The sequence below is a fragment of the Pituophis catenifer genome, unplaced genomic scaffold (assembly GCF_029215685.1).
Source record: "Pituophis catenifer annectens isolate HBS135680 unplaced genomic scaffold, rPitCat1.0.hap2 SCAF_11, whole genome shotgun sequence".
NCBI lineage: Eukaryota > Metazoa > Chordata > Lepidosauria > Squamata > Colubridae > Pituophis > Pituophis catenifer.
Genome location: NW_027256891.1, coordinates 17192334 through 17217833, shown reverse-complemented (window position 1 = coordinate 17217833; position 25500 = coordinate 17192334). Strand labels below are relative to the sequence as shown.

Below are 25500 nucleotides of genomic sequence, written 5' to 3'. Positions count from 1 at the left end.
GGAACTGATCGCCTTCAGAAGTTGTGGGAGCTTCTTCCCTGGAAGCTTTCAAGAAGAGACTGGACTGCCATCTGTCACAAATGGTGTAGGGTTTCCTGCTTGGGCGGGAGGTTGGACTAGATGACCTAACAAGGTCCCCTCCTAACTTGTTATTATTCTGTTTTAAAAAAAAGCGCCGAAGAAGGCGCGCGCATCATCCTCGCGGAAACTTAAAAACAACAGGGATGGTAACCCGAAGGAAGACACGCCCCCACGCCCTCCCACACGGGCATGGAGTACGGATTGCCTAGAACGGCGAGGGTCCGCTTTCCCAGCATGGCGTCGCGGGCTCGCGCGCAGGAGGCCAAGCGCCGTCGCGCGTGCGCAGAAGGGGGAGTGGGGGAAACCACGGTCTTTTCTGAAGGGACGGGTGACCGGGGATCCCCGCAAGCCCGTCATGTTCCGCTACCGTCTAGCCGCGCGAGCGGCTCAGGGGCTGGGGCGAAGGTCGTGTTTTGTGGCGGGGCCAGGTGAGAGGAGCTTTGCTGTGTGTGTGTGGGGGGGGGCGAGACGGACGGACGGGTGCAGAAGCCGCGGACCCCCCCTCCCCTCCCTCACTCATCGGGGTGGGGGGGTCTCTCTTGCCATTCCCCCTCCTTTAGCGGTCCTCATTGGCTCAACCCAGCCCGCCTCTCAAAGCACCCCCACCCCCCGTAGAGAATACCACCCCCCACATTCCTCCCGAGCGAAATCCAGTGGCCGCGAGTTCCGCAGATTCCTCTGAACGGCCTTGCTTGCCCGTCCGTCCTCTCTCTCGACGCCAAGGTCGTGTGACAAGACGCGGGACGGAAGTGGGTGCCCGTCCGACGGGGCAACTTCTGCTCCAGGGTCCCCTTCCCCGGGGAGGAAGGTGGAGAAAGGCGGGTGGGGGGCTCCGCAGATGGAGAGGTGGGGGGGGGGAAATTGAGGAGCCCCGGAGGGCGCCAGGTTGGAGGAGCCTCCTTGCGCAACCTGTTTTTTTGGGGAGGGTGGGGGAGGGGAGGGGAGGTGGGAGGAATGTCAGGTGAACGTCCTGATCTGGCTTTGAAGCTGGGCTGTTGCTAGATCGACCAGGCTGAAATTCATGGCTAAATCCCCATGGAAGCTGTCAATCATCCAGGGTTGTCAATCTATCCAGGTCATGCGGTTGTCCCAAAAGTGCTTTTCCAAAAGGCAACTGGACTTTTCTTTGGGTTTTTTTTCCCTTTGAAAACGTTTGGCTTCTCCAAAAAGTTTATTCAGTTCTATGAAGTGCTAGTTTGTATTTATTTATCTATAGCTATCTAGCTATCTATACCTACCTATCTATCTACCTACCTACCTATCTATCTATACCTACCTACCTCTCTGTCTGTCTGCTGGCCTGCCTGCCTACCTACTTACCTGCCTACCTACCTACCTCTATCTAGCTAGCTAGCTAGCTAGCTATACCTACCTACCTACCTACCTACCTACCTACCTACCTATCTATCTATCTATCTATCTATCTATACCTATCTACCTACCTATCTGTCTGCCTGCCTGCCTGCCTGCCTACCTACCTACCTGCCTACCTACCTACCTCTAGCTAGCTATGATGGTTCCAGTGTCATGGAGTGCAGCCTTCTGACGAGCAAAGTCAGTGGGGAACCTAGATTCACTTAACTGTGTTACCAATTTAAGAACTGCAATGATTCATTTAACAAATGAGAGAAGTCATAAAACGAGGCAAAACTCACTTTAACGAATTTGTCACTTAATGACATAAATTTTGGGCTCAATTGTGGTCATAAAGTGAGGACTTCCTGTATTCTATCAATGCTTGTTCTCCTTGGTTATACTGGGCCTCTTGAATTAAGTCTCAGTGCATAGGAAGTGTTGCACAAGTGCAATCTGTCTATAGGTGTTTAGATTTTGTAGGTTAAAACTTTTATCTCCCAGATCAGGGGTCAGCAACCTGTGGCTCTGGAGCCGCATGTGGCTCTTTCACCCCTCTGCTGCGGCTCCCTATCACTCAAAATATGTGTCACAACCACTAATGTGCGACACCCGCCGGCACGCGATTTATTGAGTTTTTCAACCTCCGGTAGGCCAACCATGGATAAATCCAAGAAAAGAAAAGTTTCAGAAGAAAACAGAATGTTTAATTCAACTACATATGCTAGTTTTGTAGCCCTTCAAGAAATAGTCAGGCACGGGAAGGGTTTTGTGGCTCCCAGTGTTTTCTTTTCTGTGGGAAATGGGTCCAAATGGCTCTTTGAGTGTTTAAGGTTGCAAACCCATGTCCCAGATCAACGTGTTTGTTTGCCAAATGTCACCAATTGAGAAAGATATGGACAAAACTTAACGATTTCATATAAAACTATCCTGATCTTATTTCAATTATTTGCTCTCTATGTCTTATATGAAACAATTGAAGCTGTTACTTGTAATAAGAAACTTACCAAGTCATAATTGTTACCCAGCAAGAAACGGGTAACATTAAGACACTATTAAAGAAGCCCCATTAAGATAATTAAAATAACGAGAGGATCAAAGGCGCCTCCTGTCTAAATTCTGTTTCATTAGAACTCTGAACTCGGATCGTAGATTATCATGCGTTGCTTTGAACAGTGGTTTAAGCGCACCTCATGCGCATTCCTTTGCTTCTTGCAGGCAATCCCAAAGAATTAAAGTTATGCTTTCTATTTTTAATTTAACGTAATAGACCAGTTAAGGTAAACATTCTAAACTCTTAACCGTGTGAAAGATAAGGGGGAGAGAGCACGAACCTGAAGTTTGGTATGGCATGTTCCCACTTGCACATAACACCCTGGGAACTGTTAGCTTAAGCAATCTTGGCCCTGCTGGCATGAGACCATCTGTTTCATAGTATATCAAATTAATGCTCAAATTAATCGTAAGAGAACGAAAATGGATGCAGGAATTTTATTCTGACCATCTGCTTCTGAGAAGAGGGCTACCGTTGTGTGAGCCCAACTTTAAGGGGTGTCCAACCTTTTAAGACTCGTGGACTTCAACTCCCAGAATTCCCCAGCCCCGCTTGCTAGATGTGTGTGATGTCAATCACAGTCGTCTTTGGCCAGTCAGCTGGTTGTCATGGAAGCAAGGCCTCCTTGTGGTAGGTTTGGCTTTCTTTTCGTCCATGGTTTTATGAAATTGCATGACTGACAATCTTCCTTCCTAATAAATTGTGGTTCCAGGCCTCTTTCAGCGATGGAAGATTCCCTCAGAAAGACAGCCCTGCAGGCAAATGACGACCTCTAATTATTCATGGCAGCAGAACAAAACTCTCTATACCTCCGTGGCGTTGGGCATCTTCGCAATTGGAAATGCGTTTTATGTAAGTAGACTCTGGATCACCGAGAAACGGAACCCAATCTGCTCTAACAAGGTGGCTATCCTAGCCTTTAATCTTTCTTCCCATGGTTTCCTTCCCTCTCCCCGAAGTTAGAAATATTGAGAAATTGGGATGATTGGGGGGGGAAAAATTCTGCTGCCATATCCCAAATAGGCAGAATGGTGGCTCAGTGGTTAAGATACTCGGCTTGTCAGCTGGAAATCCGGCAGCCTAGGTTTGAGACCCGAGTGCCACGTGACAGGGTGAGTTCCCATCCTCGCCTCAGCTCCTGCCAATCTAGCAAAAATCTTTAAAGATAAATCAGCTAAATGTTGGAAATGTCATCAGCTACCAGAATCTTATTATCATATGTGGTGGACATGTCCAGAAGCAAAAAATTATTGGAATAAAATTAAAACGGTTGGAAGAGATGATACAGTTACGTATTGAATTTAAACCAGAGCTGTTCCTATTGGGTATTCTTCCAGAAAAGACTAGTAAGGAAAATACTTATTTGATTATACATGTAATAACAGCTGCAAGAATTGTTTATGCTCAAAATTGGAAAATTGGAAAGCAGAGAAAATACCTTTGGAAGATGAGGTGATAAAAAAAAATATGGATTATGCAGAAATGAATAGATTGACTTTAATGATTAAAGATAGAGAAGAGAAAGAGTATTATAGAATATGGAACTGTTTTTATTATTGGTTGGAAAAGAGATATAAAAGATAAAAGTTTTATGATTATATTTAAAAATTTGAAAGGCAGATTTTTGTCTTAGTAAGGAGATATTAAAATGGTTTGTATAAAGAGCAAGATAGAAGAAATTTCCTTTTTGGGAAGAAGAAGAACGACCGAAGATAACACCGAGATGTCACAGGGAGAGGGCGACAGATGTACTAAATATTTGTTTGTTTTTATAAAAAATAATAAAAAGTTATATAAAAAAAAAGCCTCTGATGATCGCGCGGCTCAGCTGGGATCGTCAGAGGCTTCTAAAAGCATTTTTTTCTGCAACTTCTTCGGCTGAAATGCTTTTAAAAGGTTTTAAAAAAAGCCTCTGATCACAGCTGAGCAATGCTTTTAAAAGTAAAAAAAAAAAAAAAAAGATTGCACACCACAACTGATCACCCCCCTCCCTTGCGCGCTGTTCTACTTACCGCATGCCTCCTTTTGGCGTGCACTGCACGCGCGCACCTAGCATTTGGTGTGTGGTGTGCATGTGCAGCCAGAGAACCGATAGTAAACCAGTTCAGATTTCAACAGTGACCTGTAGGGTTATGAAAAATATTACTGTTGAAGAATTCGCAAAGCAACCCTTGAGAGCATATTAAAAGCGATTGAGAGTAGTTAGGAAATAACACAGCCAACACACAGATACACTGAGTTGTGTTTGCGTTAAGGAAATAGTAATAAGGCACAGTCCATTAAACAGTCCAGTTCATTCACATATAAATCAATAGATAGTAAAACAATAGTCCAGGGATAGTCCAATAACAAAGTCTTCTTACCAGTCTTTGTTGTCATACATGATAATGGTTCTTCTATATTTGCAAACAGAGCAAAACAGCAAAGATATCAGCAAAAAGAAGCAAAGAGAGCAAAGAGAAGCAAAGAGAAACAAACCAGGTTTCTAGCTCCCTTTTAAGGACATTGGCTACAGAGCTAACCAATCAGGACACAGTATGATGCAATACAGCAATACAGCAGTCTTAAAGCTATATTGATGGTTTATATATTGTCAACCCAACAAGTTAGGTAAAATCATTTCCTAACAGTTAGACCTTTTCGTTGTACAGGCTTACGTGATTTTGAAGAGGGCCCGACTGCGAGATGTAGACCGTGCGGAGAGGCACGAACGCATGGATCGCCAGATGAAATCCCTTTCAGGTAGGAGCCAAGTTGTAGCAGATTGGCTTTTAGAGCTAGGATCTGTAGGTTTTCTGTGTTAAGGAAGAATTCTAAGCGGGTTTTTAGCACTTGAGAATGCATGAAACTTCCATGGGAATCTAAGGTAGCCTTAGTTTTCCATAAATGTAGGTTCAGACTTTGGAGCAATAGACCCCGATTAGACCTACTGGCAGGTCAGAGAAGACAACATTGTGAAGTTCTTAAATAGTAAACAAAGCAACAATTAACAATAGTACTTAGTAAAGCGCTTCACAGTGCCTTACAGCCCTCTCTAAGCGGTTTTACAGAGTCAGCATCCTGCCCCCAACAATCTGGGTCCTCATTTTACCAACCTTGGAAGGATGAGTCAACCTTGAGCCGGTGGGAATCGAACTGCTGGCAGTGGACAGAGTTAGCCTGCAAGACTGCATTCTAACCGGAAGGAAGGAAGGAAGAAAAGAAGGAAAGGAAGGAAGGAAGGAAGGGAAGGGAAGGAAGGAAGGAAGGAAGGAAGGAAGGAAGGAAGGAAGGGCAATACTACTTATATACCGCTTCACAGTGCTTTACAGCCCTCTAAGCAGTTTACAGGGTCAGCATATTGCCCCCCAACAAACTGGGTCCTCATTTTACCAACCTCGGAAGGATGGAAGGCTGAGTCAACCTTGAGCCAGTGAGACTCGAACTCTTAGCAGGGGGCAGAGTCAACCTGCAAGAATGCACGCAAACCCTCAAAATAAAAGAGGACTAGAAAAATTTCGAAGATATGGAAGCTAAATTTACTCACAGCCTGAGAAAGAATATGAGACAAAGTTTTCAGTCCCGGTAGCGCAGCTCATCTCAATGCAGTCAGGGGATTTCCCTTTATTTATTAAATTGATATGCCACCCATCTCCTTACTGAGCAACTCCGGGAGGCTCATGGAATGAAGGAAACTAATGGAGAGAAACTCTTCATGGCAGCAAGGGAAACGGAATAAACTATCACCATATTAGGACCGAGCACTTATTAGCTGTACCAGACAAGTGTAAATAACAAGCACGTTGCATGCTCTGTGATATAAAATTGCACCCTCTGGACCTATACTTGATATCCTGCCAGACTGTATCTTCTTTCTTTTTAGAAGGAGATTCTTCCTCCCAAGATGCTAAAGGTAAGCAAGAGTCCTTAAAAGCAAGATATGGTGCATGTCCCACCACCACCAAGTCAACTTTTTGTCCTATAACACTCGGCGACGACAAAACAATTCTTCTTCCACTCCGATGTAGAGTCACACAGCAAAAGTGGAAATAAAACACAAGGGCAACTGGGAATTTTACATTTTGCTTCTGTGGAGTTGATCATTTTTGGTGGACTTTGGACCCTTTGGCGAACTTGGGAAATGCCTAATATTGCACAGTATTAAACTGTAGATCAGATAAACTGACCTACAAGGCTTAGCTTTGATGCCTTCAGAGTCCCTTTAAAAGTCGCTGCTAAACTGTGAGAACGTCATCAAAAGGTAAAAGAATCACACACCTATGAAAAAGAATACATGCCGTTGAGATAAATCACTGCTTTAATGAACTACCGTGTTTTCCCAAAAATAAGACCCTGTCTTATATTTTTTTGAACCCTGAAACTTTCCTTTCCTTTCCTTTTTTTTGCGGGGGGGAAAGTGAAGAATTCAGTTTTGTTCAGGATATTTTTATTCCTTCATGCAGCCGTACCGGCAGGCCCTCGTCCGGAAGTCCCGCCTCATGCTCCTTTCCTGCTGATCGGGGGAGGCACCGCTGCATTTGCTGCTGCCAGATCCATCCGGGCTCGAGATCCCGGGGCTCAGGTAAGCCACCGCCCCCCCTCAACGCCCCCCAGTTTCTCACTCTTAACTTGGCGGCTTTTTCTGTGGTTTGTCGAGGTGTTGAATGGCGTGTTGCTGTGTTCCCACACTCCAGGTGCTAATAGTCTCCGAAGACCCAGAACTCCCCTACATGCGCCCTCCTCTCTCCAAGGAGCTTTGGTTTTCCGAAGATGCGGACGTGACGGAAACTTTGCGGTTCAAGCAATGGAATGGCAAGGAGCGGAGGTGGGCTTTTGCCTTTTCCCTCACCCTATCAATCCGAAATGATAAGAGCTAGTCCTCAACTTAATGACCATTCATTTAGTGACCGTTCGAAGTTACGACAACACTGAAAAAAGTGAACTTATGATCATTTTTCACACAACCATTGCAACCCCCACGATCAAGTCATCAAAATTTGGATGCTTGGCATCTGACTGTTTTTCACGCTTAATGACCATTGCAGCATCCCCATGGTCACATGATTTACGTTCAGATGCTTGACAACTGACTCATATTTATGACGGTTGTGGTGTCCTGGTTTCATGTGCTCCCCTTTTGCGACCTTCTGACAAGCAGAGTGAATGGGGAGGCCAGATTCACTTAACAACCGGGTTACTAACTTTTAACAACTGCAATGATCCACTTAACAACAGTGGCAGGAAAAGTTGTTAAAACGGGGCGAAGCCTCCTAAATCAGTATCTCGCTTAGCAATGGATAATTTGGGCTCAGTTGTTGTAAGTCGAGGACTACCTGCAGTCGTGGGATGCCCAAGTTTAAAACCTCCATCCAGGAATCCTCAGAGAAGACATGGCTGCATCGACGAGAAGTGACTCCTAACTTCACAGAAAAAAAAAATCACAGCAGTTCCTCACTGCTCATTGATTTTCTTCCTCTTAACTTCCCTTCCTCCCTTCCTCTCTCCTCCCCACAGCGTGTACTTCCAGCCACCCTCTTTTTACATATCCCCTCGCGACCTGATGTTTGTAGAGAATGGTGGAATAGCCGTCCTCAGCGGAAGGAAGGTGAGTGGAACAAGGATCAGAACTGCTAATGCTAACTCTTCCAATATCTCAGGGGTTGCCACAAAGAAGAGGGAATCAAGCTATTCTCCAAAGCACCTGAGGGAAGGACAAGAAGCAATGGGTGGAAACTCATCAAGGAGAGAAGCAACTTAGAACTCAGGAGAAATTTCCTGACAGTTAGAACAATTAATCAGTGGAACAAATTGCCTCCAGAAGTTGTGAACGCTCTAACACTGGAAGTTTTTAAGAAGAGGTTGGATAATCATTTGTCTGAAGTGGTGTAGGGTTTCCTGCCTAAGCAGGGGGTTGGACTAGAAGACCTCCAGGGTCCTTTCCTACTCTGTGATTCTGTTATTACCTGCAGCTGCCTTTGGTTTGTAACCGATTTTTACTCTGTCCCGTTCACTTTTCTTTCTGCGTGCAAGGACAGCCAAAACATTCAAAGCGCACCGTACATAAAAACATAAATACTTTCCGGCCATCCCTAGTAACACTACTCTTGTAGGACAATTGTTCTGATTTGGTGAAAAGGAGCACAGATGGCACAAAATCAAAATTTGTTGAGCAAGCCACGGTGGCCCAACACTGAACCATAGGTGTTCTGACCCAGCTCCCCAAACCCAACAAACCCTCTGACGCGAACTCAAAAGATTCCTTTATTAGGAGTGCTGGCAGCCCCGGCAAAAAGTTTATCTGACAGGCTAACAAGTCCTTCCGGCCAGAAGGTGAGTAGTTGTCTGCCACATCTATTCAGCTCCGCCCTCTACCTTTTATCCCCAGAGCTAGGGTGGGGCTTTGCTAGCAGTGGTGGCTCTTCCGTCCCAAGGATCAGCCCATAGATTTCCACTGCTCTCCTCTCCTCTGCCTTCTGCGCATCCATGCATCAGATACTGGACCCAGCTGTTCCTCCTCTCCCTCATCAGCCACCTCCAGACCTAGGGGCTGTTGACTCTCCATCTGAGGGCTGACGGACGGCCCAGCTCCGCCTCTCTCTCTCTGCCAGCTCCATTCCCTCTTCCTCCTCAGAGCACTCAGGTTGCCTTGATGCTGACCCTGATTCCCACGCCGCCTCCTCCTCCTTTGAGTCGTCTGCTGGAGGGGCCGACAGGCCACAACAATAGGTCCACCCAAGACATTCAGTCAAAGCTAACTTGGATACGTTATGGCTGTGTGTGAATGCAACTTAGCCAGTGTAATGTTTTTGACAGAGGTGGGGGGCAATGCTTTTTATAGCTTTGACGTGGATGCCTAGATTTATTGGACCAGTCCTGGTTAGGGGTGAGCTCTGTCTCTGCTCCAGAGATGCGGAGAGTCATTCTGAACACAGAGAAACAGGAGCCTTGTTTGATTTGCAGGTGGTCCATATGGACGTCAGAGGCAACACTGTGAAACTTGACAACGGCCTGCAGATCGCCTATGACAAATGCTTAATTGCTACAGGTGAGGACCTACTAGGTTGACTTTATTTCCTACCCCACTCGGGCTTCTAAGGCAGGGGACCACAAACCCCGGGTCATGGATCAGTACCGGACCGCGGCATGCCAGCAACCGGGCCCCGCAAACAAGTGAAGCCCCATCCGCGGGATGCAGGCAGCACACAAAACCACGCCCCTTTTGGTCCACAGGAAAAAACTCCACGGAACCAGTCTCTGGTACCCAAAAGGTTGAGGCCACTGTTCTAAGGCACTCCAATCCAGTAGGACTTTCCCTTTTGAGGGGGGAGGGAGAGGGGATGTCATAGGCACACGTAGTAGGGACAAATGTTGTAGATGATCCTTGGCTTGCAACCAGAATTGGGACCGGAATTTCTGTCATATGTCAATGTTCTGGCAAGGCAAGTAGTCACATAACCAGACTCAATTTTAATGACTTTTTTTTTTTTTTACCAAAGTTGTTAAACAAATCACGGTGTTCATTTAGCAAATTACACGGTTGTTAATGAACCTAGCTTCCCCAATTGACATGGTTTGTCGGAAACTGGCTAGGAAAGTCGCAGGTCCCGATTAGGTGACCACAAGATGCTGCAAATACTAGCGGGTGGCCAAGTGCGGTGTCCTCCAGAGTTGCGATCACGTGATCATGGGGGTTTGCAAGGGGCATAACTTTGAGACGGAAGTCACTTTTCCTGAGGCCATCATAACTTTGAAGCATCTTGAATGGGTCATAAGTGGAAGACTGCCTGTAGTTACATTTATTTGATGACATGATTGTATATAATGGTTTCGGTTTCACTGCCATTTGCTACAGACCAGGGGTGAAATGCTACCGGTTTGCACCAGTTCGGGAGAACTGGTAGTAACAAAAAAGCTACAGATTCCTCTGAACTGGTATTTCCAATGATCAGCTGTGCCGCGTGATTTATATTTGCTAGAAAGCAGGAAATCCTGCTTTCTAGTGAATCTAAATCGCGCGGCACAGCTGTTTCCCCCCCCCACTGTTCTACTTACCTTGTTAAGCCTTCACGCACTTGCGTGAAGTGTGCGTTTGGCATGTATTGTGCGCAGTGTGTGTGTGGTGTGCATTGCACATGCACGTGCAGCATGCATTTGGCATGCACTGTGCATGCATGCATGCAGCGTGCTTTTGGCGTGCACTGCACATGTGTGCACGTAGCACGCATTTGGCACACATCACGCATGCGCAGGCAGCGAACCGGTGGCAATCCGCGGAGGATTTCACCACTGCTACAGACACTCTTGGGTGATGGCCAACTGACCCAGGTCCTGAAGAGCTTTGATCTGAAGCCCAGCTGTGAACTTATTCTACCTTCTGTTCTTAGGTGGTTCTCCAAGGAACCTTCCTGTGCTTGAGAAGGGAGGTCAGGAGGTGGAAAAGAGGCTCACGCTCTTCAGGAAGGTAATCTGAGGAGGTACCTTTATTGTTTGGGCTCATCTGCCTCTTAATTTCATAAGTGTATAATTAACAGAGTTTTCGATTTTTTCAAAAAAACGCATTAAAATTTAGTTGATTCTATTTCATATATACGTTATTTGGCTGATCGCTGCATTTCAATGAGCAGAAAGAGAAAAAATAGGAATTTTATTAAACATGATGATTAAAAAGAAAAACTAATGCAAATCCGCACCATTTCATTGCAGATTGAGGATTTCCGTTCACTAGAGAAAATTTCCAGGGAAGTCAAGTCAATCACTATTATTGGTGGTGGTTTCCTAGGGAGTGAGTTGGCCTGTGCTCTGGGGCGAAAAGGTGAGTAGGGTCACCCAGAAAGAGCAGCTGTAAGACCTGAAATTAAGTGGCTGTTATGTTTTTTTTATTAAGTTATTGGAACCGGTAACCTCAAATGTATCCAAATCTTTGTTTTACCTTACGAAGTTTCAACGCATCTATCAGTAGGAACATTTATTATCTTAATGAAGAGAGCTCTTCTAATTTTCTATGGCCTATCAGGATTGTGTTTAATAATAATAAAAATGATGATGATGATGATGATGATGATGATACTTGGTTGATACCTCGGACGCTGGCAGCAACTCGTATCAGCCATTAGCACCAGTCAATGGTATTTGTGACACACTTTTAAATGTCCAGTTGACTGAGTTTCATGTTTAATGAATAAAAGATAATAATAATAATAATAATAATAATAATAATAATAACAACAACAACAACAACAACAACAACAACAACAACAACAACCGACAGTATACACAGCAAACGAGATGACCATGCTGGATTTCATATCCCAAATCACTAGTCGAACACTTCCCAAGCGTTTAGGACTGCGTGATGTATCGGTGGATTATGTGAGCAGATCCCAGTAAGGTGGCCTTCTGCAGCTGACCAATTATTATTATTATTATTATTCAACAGATAATGCTGCCCTATCTGATGAAATTTATTTTGAAACACTTGTGTGTCCTTTTGTCTTTTGATTTTCCCTCAGTCCTGAATTTTCCCTCAGTTCTAGTTCTCAGTTCACTTTTAAAAAAATTGCCTGGCACAACAGGGTGTTGCTTCAGATACTAAATTCCTACTCCCATGTATTTTTGGTACTCTGGCATTAACCCAGCTAAATAAATCAAGTTTTTTTTATTACAGCCTAGCACCGTGATGGCAAACCTATGATATGCGTGCCAGAGGTGACACGCAGAGCCCTCTCTGAGGGCATGCATGCAACCGCCGGCTGTTGTTCTGGTTTCTGGCATGCTGCCAGCTGGTCTTCACAGGTGCCAGAGCGCTGGAAAACGGCCTGAAACCAGCCAAAAAACAGACCATTTTTGGGGCCATTTTCCAGGCCATTTTCTGGCTGTTTTGGGGGGCATTTTTTGGCGGCCTGTTTTTGGCCTGAAAAATGGCTCTGAAAATGGCCCCCAAAACGTCCAAAAAACAGGCTGTTTTTCGGGCCGTTCTCAGGGGCAAAAATGGCCTGAGAACAGCCAAATAAACAGCCTGAAAATGGCCAAAAAACAGGCATGCACGTACTGGCCAGCTGGTCTTCAGCTGAATCACGTGGGCTGAACCACGTTCCGGTTTGGGCACTCGGTGTCGAAAAGGTTCGCCATCCCTGGCCTAGCACATTAGTTTTCTTCGATGCCCGAAGAAAAAGAAACACCAGTACTCTCTGGCAGCTGGCTGACTTTATAAACTCCTCTGTTTCCAAACAATTCAGCCTGGATTCATTGGTGTGGCCTCTCAGTGGCCTTTGTGCCTAGCCTTTATTTAGTGTGTGTGTGTGTATTGTCCATGTGTTTAAATATTTGCACTTGATCTTCAGGGGTTTTTTTTTTTCACTTCAAGGCAGCTAGCAATAAGCAAACAAGGAAAAAGCCACAATATATGTGTCAAATCAAAAAAGAGGAAAGAAAAAGACAAGAGAACAAAACAAAAGCACAGGAGCAATAAAGTTTTAAAAAATAGGCATATTCCTATGCACCTTTCCTGCCAAAACATGTCAAGTGTCCTCCAGATATCTACAAATGATAAAACTCAGTCTGGGCATCCACAGGCAGAAGGGTTTTTTCTTGGTGACTTTCTGCCTAGTAAGAAAAGTGGAGTGAAGTTGTCAATGATCGTCTGTTAAAAGAGAGGCATGTTTGCAGGGTCCATGGAAGCTCCTGGTGTCCAAATTCCAGACTTGAACGAATCACTCCCAGAAAAATCATAATAGCCAGCCTAAGTTCTCCCTTTCCCTTTGCAGCGCAGTCGAAGGGCCTTGAGGTCATCCAGATGTTCCCAGAGAATGGCAATATGGGCAGAGTCCTTCCTGAATACCTGAGCGACTGGACCACTAACAAAGTCAAGCAAGGTGAGACTGCCAACTTACTTTCTTTTCCACCACTGTTCTAGTGCTGCTGGGGGCTTTTCTTTTTGCAACCTGGGGGGGGGGGGTCTCAGCTGTCTTGGCCTGGTTTCAAGGCTGCCCTTTGCTGTTGTGGTTCAGAGTTGCCTCCACCACCTTCTCTAGGTCAGGTTTCGATGCTATCTCAAAATAAATGAACTTCCAAACTGCCAATCTTTAAAGAAATTTCCTCTTTATTCCAGCACAGCAACCTGATCCTGACTCTTCGCGGTCAATACTGACCTTTGCCCCCCCAATCCCTCCCTTTCCGATCCCCAATTCTCTGCTTCTCATTGGCTATCTTCCAAGTCACTCTCCTGATTCCTTTTCCGTCAAATCACAGGAATGTTTCCCCCTTCCTCATCTCCGAGGAGATCGAATCTTCAAACGGATTTAGCAGGCAAAAGTTCAGGCTTCATCCTCCCTTTTCTATGTCATTGCTGAGATGCTGACACTCTACCTGTTGAGTGACAGGCCATCTCTGCTGTTCAGCTCTGGAAAGCTTAGCCAAGATTCCAGGCCGGTTTCATCTGGAGACCTTAGGGTTGGTGGGCCATAGCAATCTTCCAGCTCTAGCTGCAGTAGAGCTGTTGAAAATAGCAAAGGCAGCTAAGGATGAATCACAAATCATCATCATCATCTTTTAACTACCCCATAATCCCTTGTGGGGTGGAATCTGGGCAACTAAATGGAGCTAGCAGAGTGTTTTAATGGCCAGATGCCCTTCCTGTCACCGATGCGGAGTTTTGTTCAGCAGATATATTCTCAAGTGTGCCCCCGAGAGAGAACTATCTGCCTCTATCTAGGATCATCTGATAATACATACTTGGGCCTGGGTTACAACAGACTATTCTTTTCTAAGCAGATACGTAGTGGGTTAAGCTGCCAACATATCTTTTGATGACCAGTTGCATAAATGGAGGGCGAGTTAGGCCAACCATCTTCGTGGTCGTCTTCTTAGGAGGAGCTGGGTACAGCCAGACTCTTGGCTGCCATTAGTGCCTGCCTGCTAGCAGGAGAGCCCAAAGCCTCCCTGTTACTCCTTGTAGAGAGGTTGTAGTTGCTGATGCTGTCAGCCCGCTGCTTCTCCTCATCCTAAGACTGCAGCTTCTTTTGCCTTTCTCTTTTCAGAGGGGGTCGACGTAATGCCCAACGCTGTTGTGAAGTCAGTATCTTTCGCCGGGAATCGGCTGCTCATACAGTTGAAGGACGGAAGGAAAGTGAGTAATGCAAAATAACGCTTGCATATTTCTCGAGAGTTAGAAGGTCCCAAAGGTGCTTTTTTTTTTTTCCAAGAGGCCACTGGACTTTCTGGTTTTTCTGTCGAAGATGTTTCGCTTCTCATCCAAGAAGCTTCTTCAGCTCATTCTTCAGAGCTGCTTGGATGAGAAGCGAAAACGATCCCATTGCGAACCGGTAGTAAAGGTAAGTAGAACCCACCCCTGTGTTAGATGCCTGTGAATTCCATATGCTGCAAACTTTGTGGAGCTTCCCAGAGGGGCCTTGTGACAATGTCTCTGCAGAAGCTATAAAACCTCTAAAGGGACCCAGCTTAGAGAACAATTTGATCTGTTTCATGGGCCCAAGCGTGGGAAATGGACACGAATTCAATATTCTTTGTTCACCTCCCCGTGCCTCTTACTATTGTTCCTTGGGCGCAACCTGCCCTTGGGGGCAGAGACGGCCCTTTGGCTCTTTGCATCCTAAAATCCCCTTTGAAATGCGTAATATAAACAGTTGTGTCTGCTTTTTCTTCTGCTCAGGTGGAGACGGATCATATTGTGGCAGCTGTGGGCTTGGAGCCCAACGTGGAGCTGGCAAAGTCGGCTGGCTTGGAGGTGGATTCTGATTTCGGGGGCTTTAGAGTTAACGCTGAGCTGCAGGCCCGCTCCAATATCTGGGTGGTAAGTTTAGATGACATCACAAAAACCTACTGTTCTGACTTAGGCTTCCCCAGCAGCACGAAGCCGAGTCCGATAAACCCCCTTTTATTTAATTGACAGTGAATTCCTCTTCAACAAAGTCTTTCCTCTCCCACAGATAGTTCACAATGACCGACCTTTTTTAGGCTTGGAGAGCGGCCAGGCTGATATCTTTCAGACCCCACAATGCTTGGCAAGAATGCAGGAATGAACTAATTGTCTCCTGCAAACTCCACTCCCCTTTCGCTCCTCTTTTATTCCCTCTGGGAGGGGCCATTCATCGTCCACCTGTGGCCTTACTCCCAAGTCGACCCTTGTTCTTTAGCTGTTCCCTTCGTCTGGCAACTCTGCGCATGCGCTCACTGGAAACAGGCTCCAGCTGTTCATCAGCCTCACTGATGTCTGACTCCGAAGGCAGCTGATAACTGGCATACGGCCCTGGCCCCCTCTCTGCCTTTGACGCAGAGCCCTCATCAGAGCCTTCCCCCGACTCCAGGACTGGCCCATGTTCCTCCCCAACCTCCTCACTGTCCGAATCTGCTGCCAGATCCGCTGGCCGCTGGCAGGCCATAACACCTACAAAGGATCCTATCCAACATGTGGATCAGTCTTGGGGTCTGATAAGAACTTCTCAGACCCACCATCAAGCTTCAGCAGGTAGTCCTCGACTTACGACCGCAATGGAGCCAAAAATTTCTGTTGTTAAGTAAGTTTTGCCCCATTTTATGACTTTTCTTGCCACCGTTATTAAGCAGTCACTGCAGCTATTAAGTTAGTAACACGGTTGTTAAGCGAATCTGGCTTCCCCCATTGTCAGAAGGTCGCCCAAGGGGATCTCATGACCCCGGGACACAGCGACCGTCATAAATAGGAGTCAGTGGCCAAGCATCTGAATTTTGATCACATGACCGCAGGGATGTGCTGCAACGGTCATAAGTGTGAAAAACGGTCATAAGTTCCTTTTTTTTCCCCGTGCTGTTGTAACTTTGAACGGTCACTCAAGGAGCTATTGTAAGTAAAGGTCTACCTCAGGGGTCAGCAACCCGCCGCTCTGGAGCCGCATGTGGCTCTTTCACCCCTCTGCTGCGGCTCCCTGTCACTCAAAATATGCATCACAACCGCCAATGTGCGACACCCACCGACACGCAATTTATTAAGCTTTTCGACCCCGGTAGGCCAACTATGGATAAATCCAAGAAAAGAAAAGTTTCAGAAGAAAACAAAACATTTAATTCAACTACATATGCTAGTTTTGTGGCCGCTCAAGAAATAAGTCAGGCACAGGAAGGGTTTTTGTGGCTCCCGGTGTTTTCTTTTCTGTGGGAAACGGGTCTAAATAGCTCTTTGAGTGTTTAAGGTTGCAGACCCCTGGACTACCTGTACTCCTTTCCCATTTGCCCTCTACAAACAAGCAAAGCCAGCAAGGGAAAAAAAAATTGCTGGAAAAGATTTCCGTACCCCGTCCTTGTACCACCGCGACACATGTCAATCTCACGCTCCTTTTCCCAATGGAGAAAAAAATAATCCCAAAGTGAAGCCATCCCAGCAAACTTAAAAGGCGAGGGCGAAAATGCATTTTTGCTCTTGAATGTCGTCTTATCTGTCTCACCTTTCTCGTTCTTTTTTCTCTCCCCCCCCACCAACATACAGGCAGGAGATGCTGCGTGTTTTTATGACATAAAGTTAGGCAGGAGACGAGTGGAGCATCATGATCACGCGGTTGTGAGCGGAAGGCTGGCGGGAGAAAACATGACCGGAGCTTCAAAGCCGTATTGGCATCAGTCCATGTTTTGGTAACTTTTCATTCCTTTTCATTCTTCCAGTCCAAGGGGCTGGGACTGTTGAGAAAAACGATACAGATTAGATTACGGATTAACAATGTTGGAAGGGACCTTGTTCTGTAGGTCATCTAGTCCAACCCCCCCAACCCCTCCCCACCCCCAAGCAGGAGACCTTACACCATTTTTGACCGATGGCAGCCCAGTCTCTTCTTAAAAGCTTCCAGTGATGAAGCTCCCACAACTTCCAAAGGCAACTTCTGTTCCAGTGATTGTTCTCACTGTCAGAAAATTCCTCATTTCCAGGTTGAATCTCTCCTTGTTTTCATCCATTATTCCTTGTCTGGCCTTCGGGTGCTTTGGAAAATAGCTTGACCCCTTTCTGTCTATGGCAGCCCCTCAAATATTGGAAGACTGCTGTCATGTCTCCCCTGGTCCTTCTCTTCACTAGACTAGCCATGCCCAGTTCCTGTAACCGTTCTTCATATGTTTTACTGTCCGGTTCCCCTATACCTGGTACCTGGCAGCAGGGGAATACTCCACAGAGAGGGAACTAATAATGGCAGAGAGAAGCTACAAAAGATGGGGACTGAAAGAGGCCTGGATCCAGCCAAGGGCTGCAGAAAAAGAATTCCAGGTGGAAAAAAAAACCCCATCTGTGCTTTCTTACATGCTGGGGAGGCAGCTGGGCAGCAGCTCACAAGTTTGCTGATGCTGCCCACCCTCCACTGCCCTGGAGCCAGAAGAGAATGTGTGCAGCCCACCCTGTGCTTCCCAATGCACACACAGGCAGCACAGAATAAAATGCAGACACCTCTGGCCACAGCTGTTAAGAATCCTAGGTGTGACTTGCCAGTCTTGTTTCTGTCTAGCTCTGTTCTGCTTGGATCTGCCATGAGTGAAGACACGCAGTGGTTGAATTCAGTCTGTGGCTGCAGGCACCCAGTGGGTGAATTCAATCCATGGCTGCAGGCACACAATGGGTGAATGCAGAATTTCCTTGCAAATCCTTCCTAAAGTTGTCACCGAGCTGTCATTTGTGACATGACAGAAAGGAGAAATGCTAAACATACCGAAGGAATCGTCTTGATTATATGTAATCAATTTCATTATACTTAAAAGGAACGACTCACTTTTCAGTGATCTGGACTTTGCTCCCCGATGCCTTTCTGTAGATTTGTCAGCAAAACAATCAACATTTTGAGTGTAATTTGTGTCTGCGGAAGGATTTGGGGTTTTTTTTTTTTTCTGGCACCGAAAAAGAACAGTGCTGCAGCATATGTTCATTTTTAGTCCAAAGGTTCAAAAAAAAATTAAAAGAGCTCCCTTTGTGTCAATAGCAAAATTCCCAATATTTGACCATTCCTTTCTAAACTAATCCCGATATTGTATATTCTCCTGGCTTCATTTTAGGAGCGACCTCGGCCCAGACGTTGGATACGAAGCTATTGGCCTTGTGGACAGCAGTTTGCCCACCGTGGGGGTATTTGCTAAAGGGACAGCAAAGGACACCCCAAAATCTGCCACGGAGGAATCAGGTTAAGACTCTGAATTATGCTATAGGTGTTGTTATCCCATTGTGTGGACCAGGCTACCTGGGTACCATGGTTTATTGTTTGTGTAAGCCTTCCTTCTTGCATGAACCTACCAATCTCAAATCTAGAATGTAAGGATTTGGGAGTGACCTCATCGGGCATCTACTTCACCCTCTCCTGCCAGTGCATTGCAGGCAGATGCGCATCCAACTTCCGTTGAAACCACGCCTCCCCCCCCCCCCCCCCAGCAGAGAGGCTACCATCCCCTAAAGCAGTGATGGCTAACCCTTTTGCCATCGTGAGCCAGGAGCGGGAGGGGGGAGTGTGTGCATGCATGCCCACACCTATAATATGCACCTTGCCCCCACGCATGCGTGCACGAGCCCCCCCCCCCCCCGCTCCTGGCATGTGATGGCACGGTAGTCCCTTTTCTCTCTCTCCCCCCAGCCTCCGGAGCCTTTCTAGGAGTTTGGGGAGGGTAAAAACAGCCTTTGTGGCCCCCCTGGAGGCCCTCCGGAGGCCGGAAACAGCCAATTTGCCAACTTCTGGTGGGACTGGAAGTCCTTTTTTTTTGCTGTCCCCAGCCACCAGAGCCCAGGCTCCAGGGCCTTTCTAGGAGTCTGGGGAGGATGAAAACGGCCTTCCCCATCCTCCCGGAGGCCCTCTGGAGACCAGAAACGGCCCGTTTGCCAACTTCTGGTGGGACCGGAATTTGGGAAACGGACCATTTTCGGCCTCCGGAGTGGGGAAGGCCGTTTTTGCCCTCCCCAGACTCCTAGAAAGGCTCTGGAGGCTGGGGAGAGAAAAAAACGGGCCTTCCCCACCCCTCCCTGAGGTCCTCTGGAAGCAGGAAACAGCCTGTTTCCCTACTTCTGGTGGGCCCAAAAGACCCGAAAATCAGCTGGCGTGCCGGAGTTGAACTCGCATGCCCACCAATATGGCTGTGCGTGGCACAGGTTCGTCATCACGGCCCTAAAGCAATCTGTTTCGTTGTGGCACTTCTCACCCTGAGGAATTTTATCCTGGTCCCCAGCCAACCTCTGCTTCCTTTTTGTCCTAATCTTTTGAAGCCACCATGAACAATTTTTTGCCATTTGTCAGGCCACAAGAGAGACCAGATCTGCACGTCAAGGTCCAATCAACTGTGATTTATTGCTATTCGTGCCTATGCAGTGGAATCTTCTCAACTCACTGCCAGCACCTGCTTGGAGTTAGATAAGGATCAATGGAATTCGAGGGGAGGTTGGATTTAGTTTGCTTACGACTACCTAGAGATTCGAGGCTGAGCCCTCTTTTAATTCCAACCCCAGGTTCTGCCACTCGTCCTCCTACACATACGATTTGACCTTTATGTGCTTCAACACTGCTGTTACCCTAGTTTTCTTATCTCCAGACTGAGTACATCCAAATATCTCAACCATTCTCAATAGATATTCCTTTGAAGGCTCTTAACAGACTTCAGCGCTGCCCTCTGGACATGCTCCGATGTGTCAGTGTAATGTGGTTAATTCAGGTTTAGGGCGTAGCATGCTATGAGGAAGTAGCCTCTTTATCTCCAGGGCTGAACAAGCTACTCATTTCTACCCAACGGAAATAAAAGCATCCGTCTTTTGAAAGCACGGGGCCTCCCCGGTGTGGTAGGTGAAGGAAGGGGCCAGTGGTGAAATGTAAAATTTGTTATTACCGGTTCTGTGGACGTGGCTTGGTGTGTGGGGGGGGTAATATGACTGAGTGGGTGTGGCCAACTTTTTTTTTTTCTTTTAAAACCATTTTTTCTACAACCTCTTCGGCTGAAGAGGTTGTAAAAAAAATGCTTTTAAAGCCTCTGACGATCCCAGCTGACTTGCCTGATCGCAGAGACTTTTTTTCCTTTTAAAAACATTTTTTCTATAACCTCGAAGTGGTTGTAGGAGAAATGCTTTTAAAAGCCTCTGATGATCCCAGCTGAGCCGCGTGATCATCAGAGGCTTTTTTTTTTTTTACTTTTAAAAGCATTTTTTTGGCCAAAGAGGTTGTAGAAAAAAAGCTTTTACAAATAAAAAAAAAGCCTCTGATGATTGCGCAGCTCAGCTGGGCATGGGGGAGGGGGCAGGAATTTTTGCTACCGGTTTTCAGAACCACCCGCCTCCATCGCTACCAGATTGGGCGATCCGGTCCGAACCAGGAGCATTTCACCCCTTGAAGGGGCCCATCATCTTGGGGGGTGGGGGGTCCAATTGTTGATCCAGTTTGTGTCCGACTGTCGTTCATCTAGGAACTGGAATCCGTTCAGAGAGCGAAACCGAACTGGAAGCCACAGAACTGAAGGTCTCGGCAGCCTCCCTTTCCACTCCCCAAGCTCCACAGCAGGGAGAGGATTATGGGAAAGGAGTCATTTTCTACCTCCAGGATAAAGTGGTGGTAGGAATTGTTCTGTGGAACATCTTCAACCGGATGCCAATCGCTCGGAAGGTCAGCTTGCGCGACTCTTATGTTCCGGGAGGGGGTGTTGGGTGGATGCACGGAATCAACTGGGTTTGAGGAAAAAAGACATTAATAGGCTCGATTTACTCTTTTATTATAAGGGATGCGGTGGCTCAGTGGCTAAGACGCTGAGCTTGTCGATCGAAAGGTCGGCAGTTCAGCGGTTCGAATCCCTAGCGCCGCGTAATGGGGTGAGCTCCCGTTACTTGTCCCAACTTCTGCCAACCTAGCAGTTCGAAAGCACGTAAAAAATGCAAGTAGAAAAATAGGGACCACTTTTGGTGGGAAGGTAAGAGAGTTCCGTGCGCCTTTGGCGTTGAGTCATGCCGGCCACATGACCACGGAGACATCTTCGGGCAGCGCTGGCTCTTCGGCTTTGAAACGGAGATGAGCACCGCCCCCTAGAGTCAGGAACGACTAGCACATATGTACGAGGGGAGCCTTTACCTTTACTCTTAATTGGAATTCTTTAGCATGCTGATTTACACAGATTGTGTATGTACATGCATGTACATACATACATAACAGTTAAGGCATCAGGCTAGAAAGTGCAAGATGGTGTCGTCTAGTCCTGCCTTAAGCACAGAACTAGCTGGGTGACCTTGGGCCAGTCCCTTTCCTTTAGCCCCAGGAAGGAGGCAATGACAAACCACGTCTGAAAAACCTTGCCAAGGAAACTGCAGGGACTAGTCCATACAGTCACCAAGAATCAGACATCACCCATCTTCATTTAATGACCCCATAATCCCTTGCGAGGTGGAGTCTGGGCAACTGAATGGAGCTGAGTGTTTACAGGCAGGATGCCCTTCCTGTCGCCAATGCAGAGTTCCCCCCCCCCCCCCCGCCCAGATGATGTATTCTCATTGTGCTTAGAGAGACAAAAAGAATCAGACACGATTGAAGAAAATATCTAGTCCTCAGGATGGAGCTTGGTCAAAATCTCTTTGTTTCCCTTCTTATTTGAAAGGAGCATAGTAATACGCTAAAGAGACTCTAGCATGGTTTGGTGCCTTGAGAGTCGGCTCCGGCATATAGAGAAGAGGTTGATGGAGGGAGGGAGAATGGAGTATTTGCTGAATCTTGCGATAGGCTGGCAGTGGGAAATACACTCCAATAATGTGGAGTGTTTTAACAACAATCTGAAAAGTGCTCCAGCAATGAGCAATTCCTCCCTTTCCACCTTGTAACATCTCAAATCTTTTGACCTTATAATTATAGATGGGGTTAATTCTTTTCCCCAGAGGTGAAATTAAAAAATTTCCCCTACCGGTTCTGTGGGCGTGGCCAACTTGACATCACTCACATCGAGGGGCTCACCGGCCCCTCCCCTCCCAGCCACTCCTTGTCGCGAATGGCAGGAAAATGGGGAGGGGAATATTCCTGCCTACCATCCTTCTCAGTCTGTGCCGAGATTGAGGAATGGATGACATGCAGGAAAATCCCCTTCCCCATTTTCCAGCCTTACACAAAAAACGGCTCCATTCCAGCTGCTCCCCCCTCATCCCACTCACTCCTGGGGACTACCTTAAAAGGGACAGGCTGCAGCAGCTCCGTTGTGAATGGAGGGAGAAAAATTAGCATTCTCTCTGCTGCAGTTAATATTGAATTCTATGGCAGAGAGAATGCTAACTTTTCTCCCTCCATTCAGAACGGAGCTGCTGGTCCCTTTATGATTCCCTCCCGGCCCACTCCCTCCTGGGGACTACCTTAAAGGAACAGGCTGCAGCAGCTCCATTCTGAATGGAGGGAGGAAAGTTAGCATTCTCTTTGCTGCATTTAACATTGAATTCGGTGGAATATCGAGCGGCCGGAAGAGGTGGGTGGGGTGGCGACCGGCCGGGCGTGGGTGGGGCCAAGGAGGGGTAATTACTACTGGTTTGGCGAACTGATGCCCATAATCTCTAGCAGTTCGCCCAAACCGGTAGGATTTCACCCCTGCTTTTCCCCCAATTCCTCTGCCCTTACTCCGCTATCCATCAATAGGTAAGAATCTACAAGTAAGGCTGTTTAGAGAAATAGGCAAGCATAAAACTGTTCTAGAATGCAGAGTAATGAAGGACGAGTGACACAGTGAAGCACAGTGTGTTTTCTTCTCTCGTTTCTTGCCCTTCGTAGATAAAGGAAGCAGCCGATAGCCAGAGATTGTCCAGCTTTTAAGTGGGCTTCAGTTGGGTGGGACAAAAATAGATTCAACAAAGAGAGAGGGAGGCCTGCCCCAAACGGCTTTTACTGAAAAACGCTACCTTTTTCTCTTGCAGATCATCAAGGACGGGGAAGAACACGCTGACCTGAACGAAGTTGCCAAACTTTTTAACATCCATGAAGAATGAAACACCTGGTGGAGCAGTCTGGATTGCATTTTGCAAGTGGGAGTGACAAGAGAGGGGCGCAGCCTTGTACGATCTTCTCAGTTTGTGGGTCTTCCTGCCACTCTGGGGCAAATGTGAATATTGGGCTCCCGGCCCTTTTTTTTTTGCACCGTGAATTAAATGAGATTAACTTTGCTATGATGAAGCTCCAACCGGCTTGGATTACACACTTCTCTGCTCTTAATTGGGGCGTTAGCTTAACCACGGTGGAGCGGTTATAGCTAGCGGTTTGCGTCATCCAAGCGGGTGTCACGATCTTTCCCGCTACTAGGACTTTTTAGGACAGAGTAAGCAGGTAAGAAGATGCCAACTAGAGACTTTATTTTTTCCCCACCACTGCTGAGGTGCTCACGATCCTCTCGAGTCAAGAGAAGGTTCGTTTTAAAGTATTAAAAAGCAACAGGGAAATTTTGCACAAGATGTTGAGGGAACATCCAGCCCGCTTACAAGGAGCATGTCTTAGGTCCGTGATGGCGAACCTGTGGCATGCAGAGTCCTCTCTGTGGGCGCACACGCCATCACCAGCTGCTCTTCTGGTTTCCAGGACATACGTGTGCCGGTCAGCTGGTCTTTGCGGGCGCTGGAAAACAGCCTGAAAGTGGCCTGAAAAACGGCACAAATAAAGGCCTAACAACAGCCCAAAAAATAGGCATGCGCACGCCGGCCAGCTGGTCTTCGGGTATCAGACGCACGCACATGCATGCACATTCCGGTTTGGGCACTTGGTGCCGAAAAATTTCACCATCACTGTCTTAGGTTATCCATGCTCTTTTGCCCATGTGTGCATTACTGCAACCGTAAACTCTGTGCTGATGGGATGAAAACACTTCTGTAAGTCTATGGAGCTTCTCAGTGATCCAGGTCATGGTTGTCCCAAAGGTGCTTTTTCAAGAGGCAACTGGACCAGCAGTGAAATCATACCGGTTCGCACCGGTTTGGGTAAACCAGTAGTAAAAAAAACCCTACCGGTTGCTCCGAACTGGTATTTCCAACGATCAGCGGATCAGCTGTGCCGTCCTATTTAAAATTGCTAGAAAACAGGAAATCCTGCTTTCTAGTGAATCTAAATTGCGTGGCACCGCTGTTTCTCCCCCCCCCCTTCGCTGTTATACTTACCTTCTGAAGCCTTTTTCCATGGGTTTGGCACGCAATGCGCATGCGTGGCCAGCGAACCGGTAGCAAACCGGTTCAGATTTCACCACTGAACTGGACTTTTTCTTCAAAGACATTTTCACTTCTCATCCAAGAAGCTTGGCTGAAAGAGCCGAAGAAGCTTCTTCAAACGGCTTCAAAGAAAAACCAGAAAGTACAGCTGCCTCTTGGAAAAAAAGCATCTTAAGTAACTTACCATCGCGAGGGCAACTTTCTTCCCTCTGGCCTCGGACAGGAGTCTCTTGAGTTGGCAACTTTGAAGACTTTGTGGATTTCAACTCCCGGAATTCCTCAGCCATGCTGCTGGCAGAGGAATTCTGGGCATTGAAGTCCACAAACATGCCAAGGTTGGGGGATGTCTTTGGAGAAACCCTTTGATATGCTGAGAAGGGAGTAAGCTAGGCTGGAGCGCCTTCTGTGATTTCCTGCTGAGTATATCCCCATTTGCACAGGCTGATCGGGCTGGAAACAATTCCCCCCCCCCCCCCGCCTTTTTTTGTCAAATGTTTTAATGGAGTGAAGTTCTCTCGTCTGTCCGAGGCTCCTTCTGCATTTACATTTTAAAAATAGCCAGGACCCTTGTAAATTCGACTGACTGGCATGTTTGCATTCTTAGAAACGCAAAGGGTCTCGGGGATGGGGGTGGGGGGGTTGTGTCTCTTTTAAAAAACTGGCACATCCATAGCCGAGGCTGCTCTGGCGTTGCTTCAAAATGCAAAATCTCCATTCCCACCCCACTCCTGGGGGAAGGATATTGCAAAATCTCCATTCCCACCCCACTCCAGGGGAAGGATACTGCAAAATCCCCATTCCCTCCCCACCTCTGGGGGAAGGATATTGCAAAATCTCCATTCCCACCCCACACTGGGGCCAGCCAGAGGTGGTATTTGCCGGTTCTCCAAACTACTCA

At 46.9% G+C, this 25500-nt stretch overlaps 1 protein-coding gene across 1 annotated transcript; it reads left to right on the top strand.

Annotated features, from left to right (window-relative positions):
- The first annotated feature begins 375 nt into the window (after window positions 1–375).
- Window positions 376–23579, top strand: AIFM1 (apoptosis inducing factor mitochondria associated 1). The gene is made up of 17 exons (XM_070951875.1): window positions 376–509; window positions 3201–3340; window positions 5140–5230; window positions 6351–6380; window positions 6931–7049; window positions 7162–7292; window positions 7982–8072; window positions 9428–9512; window positions 10852–10928; window positions 11171–11279; window positions 13231–13338; window positions 14503–14591; window positions 15135–15275; window positions 16944–17086; window positions 18485–18609; window positions 20861–21057; window positions 23328–23579. Exons 1-17 carry the CDS (start codon window positions 437–439, stop codon window positions 23397–23399), a joined length of 1821 nt encoding a protein of 606 aa, XP_070807976.1. The 5' UTR covers window positions 376–436; the 3' UTR covers window positions 23400–23579.
- Window positions 23580–25500: the final 1921 nt, after the last annotated feature.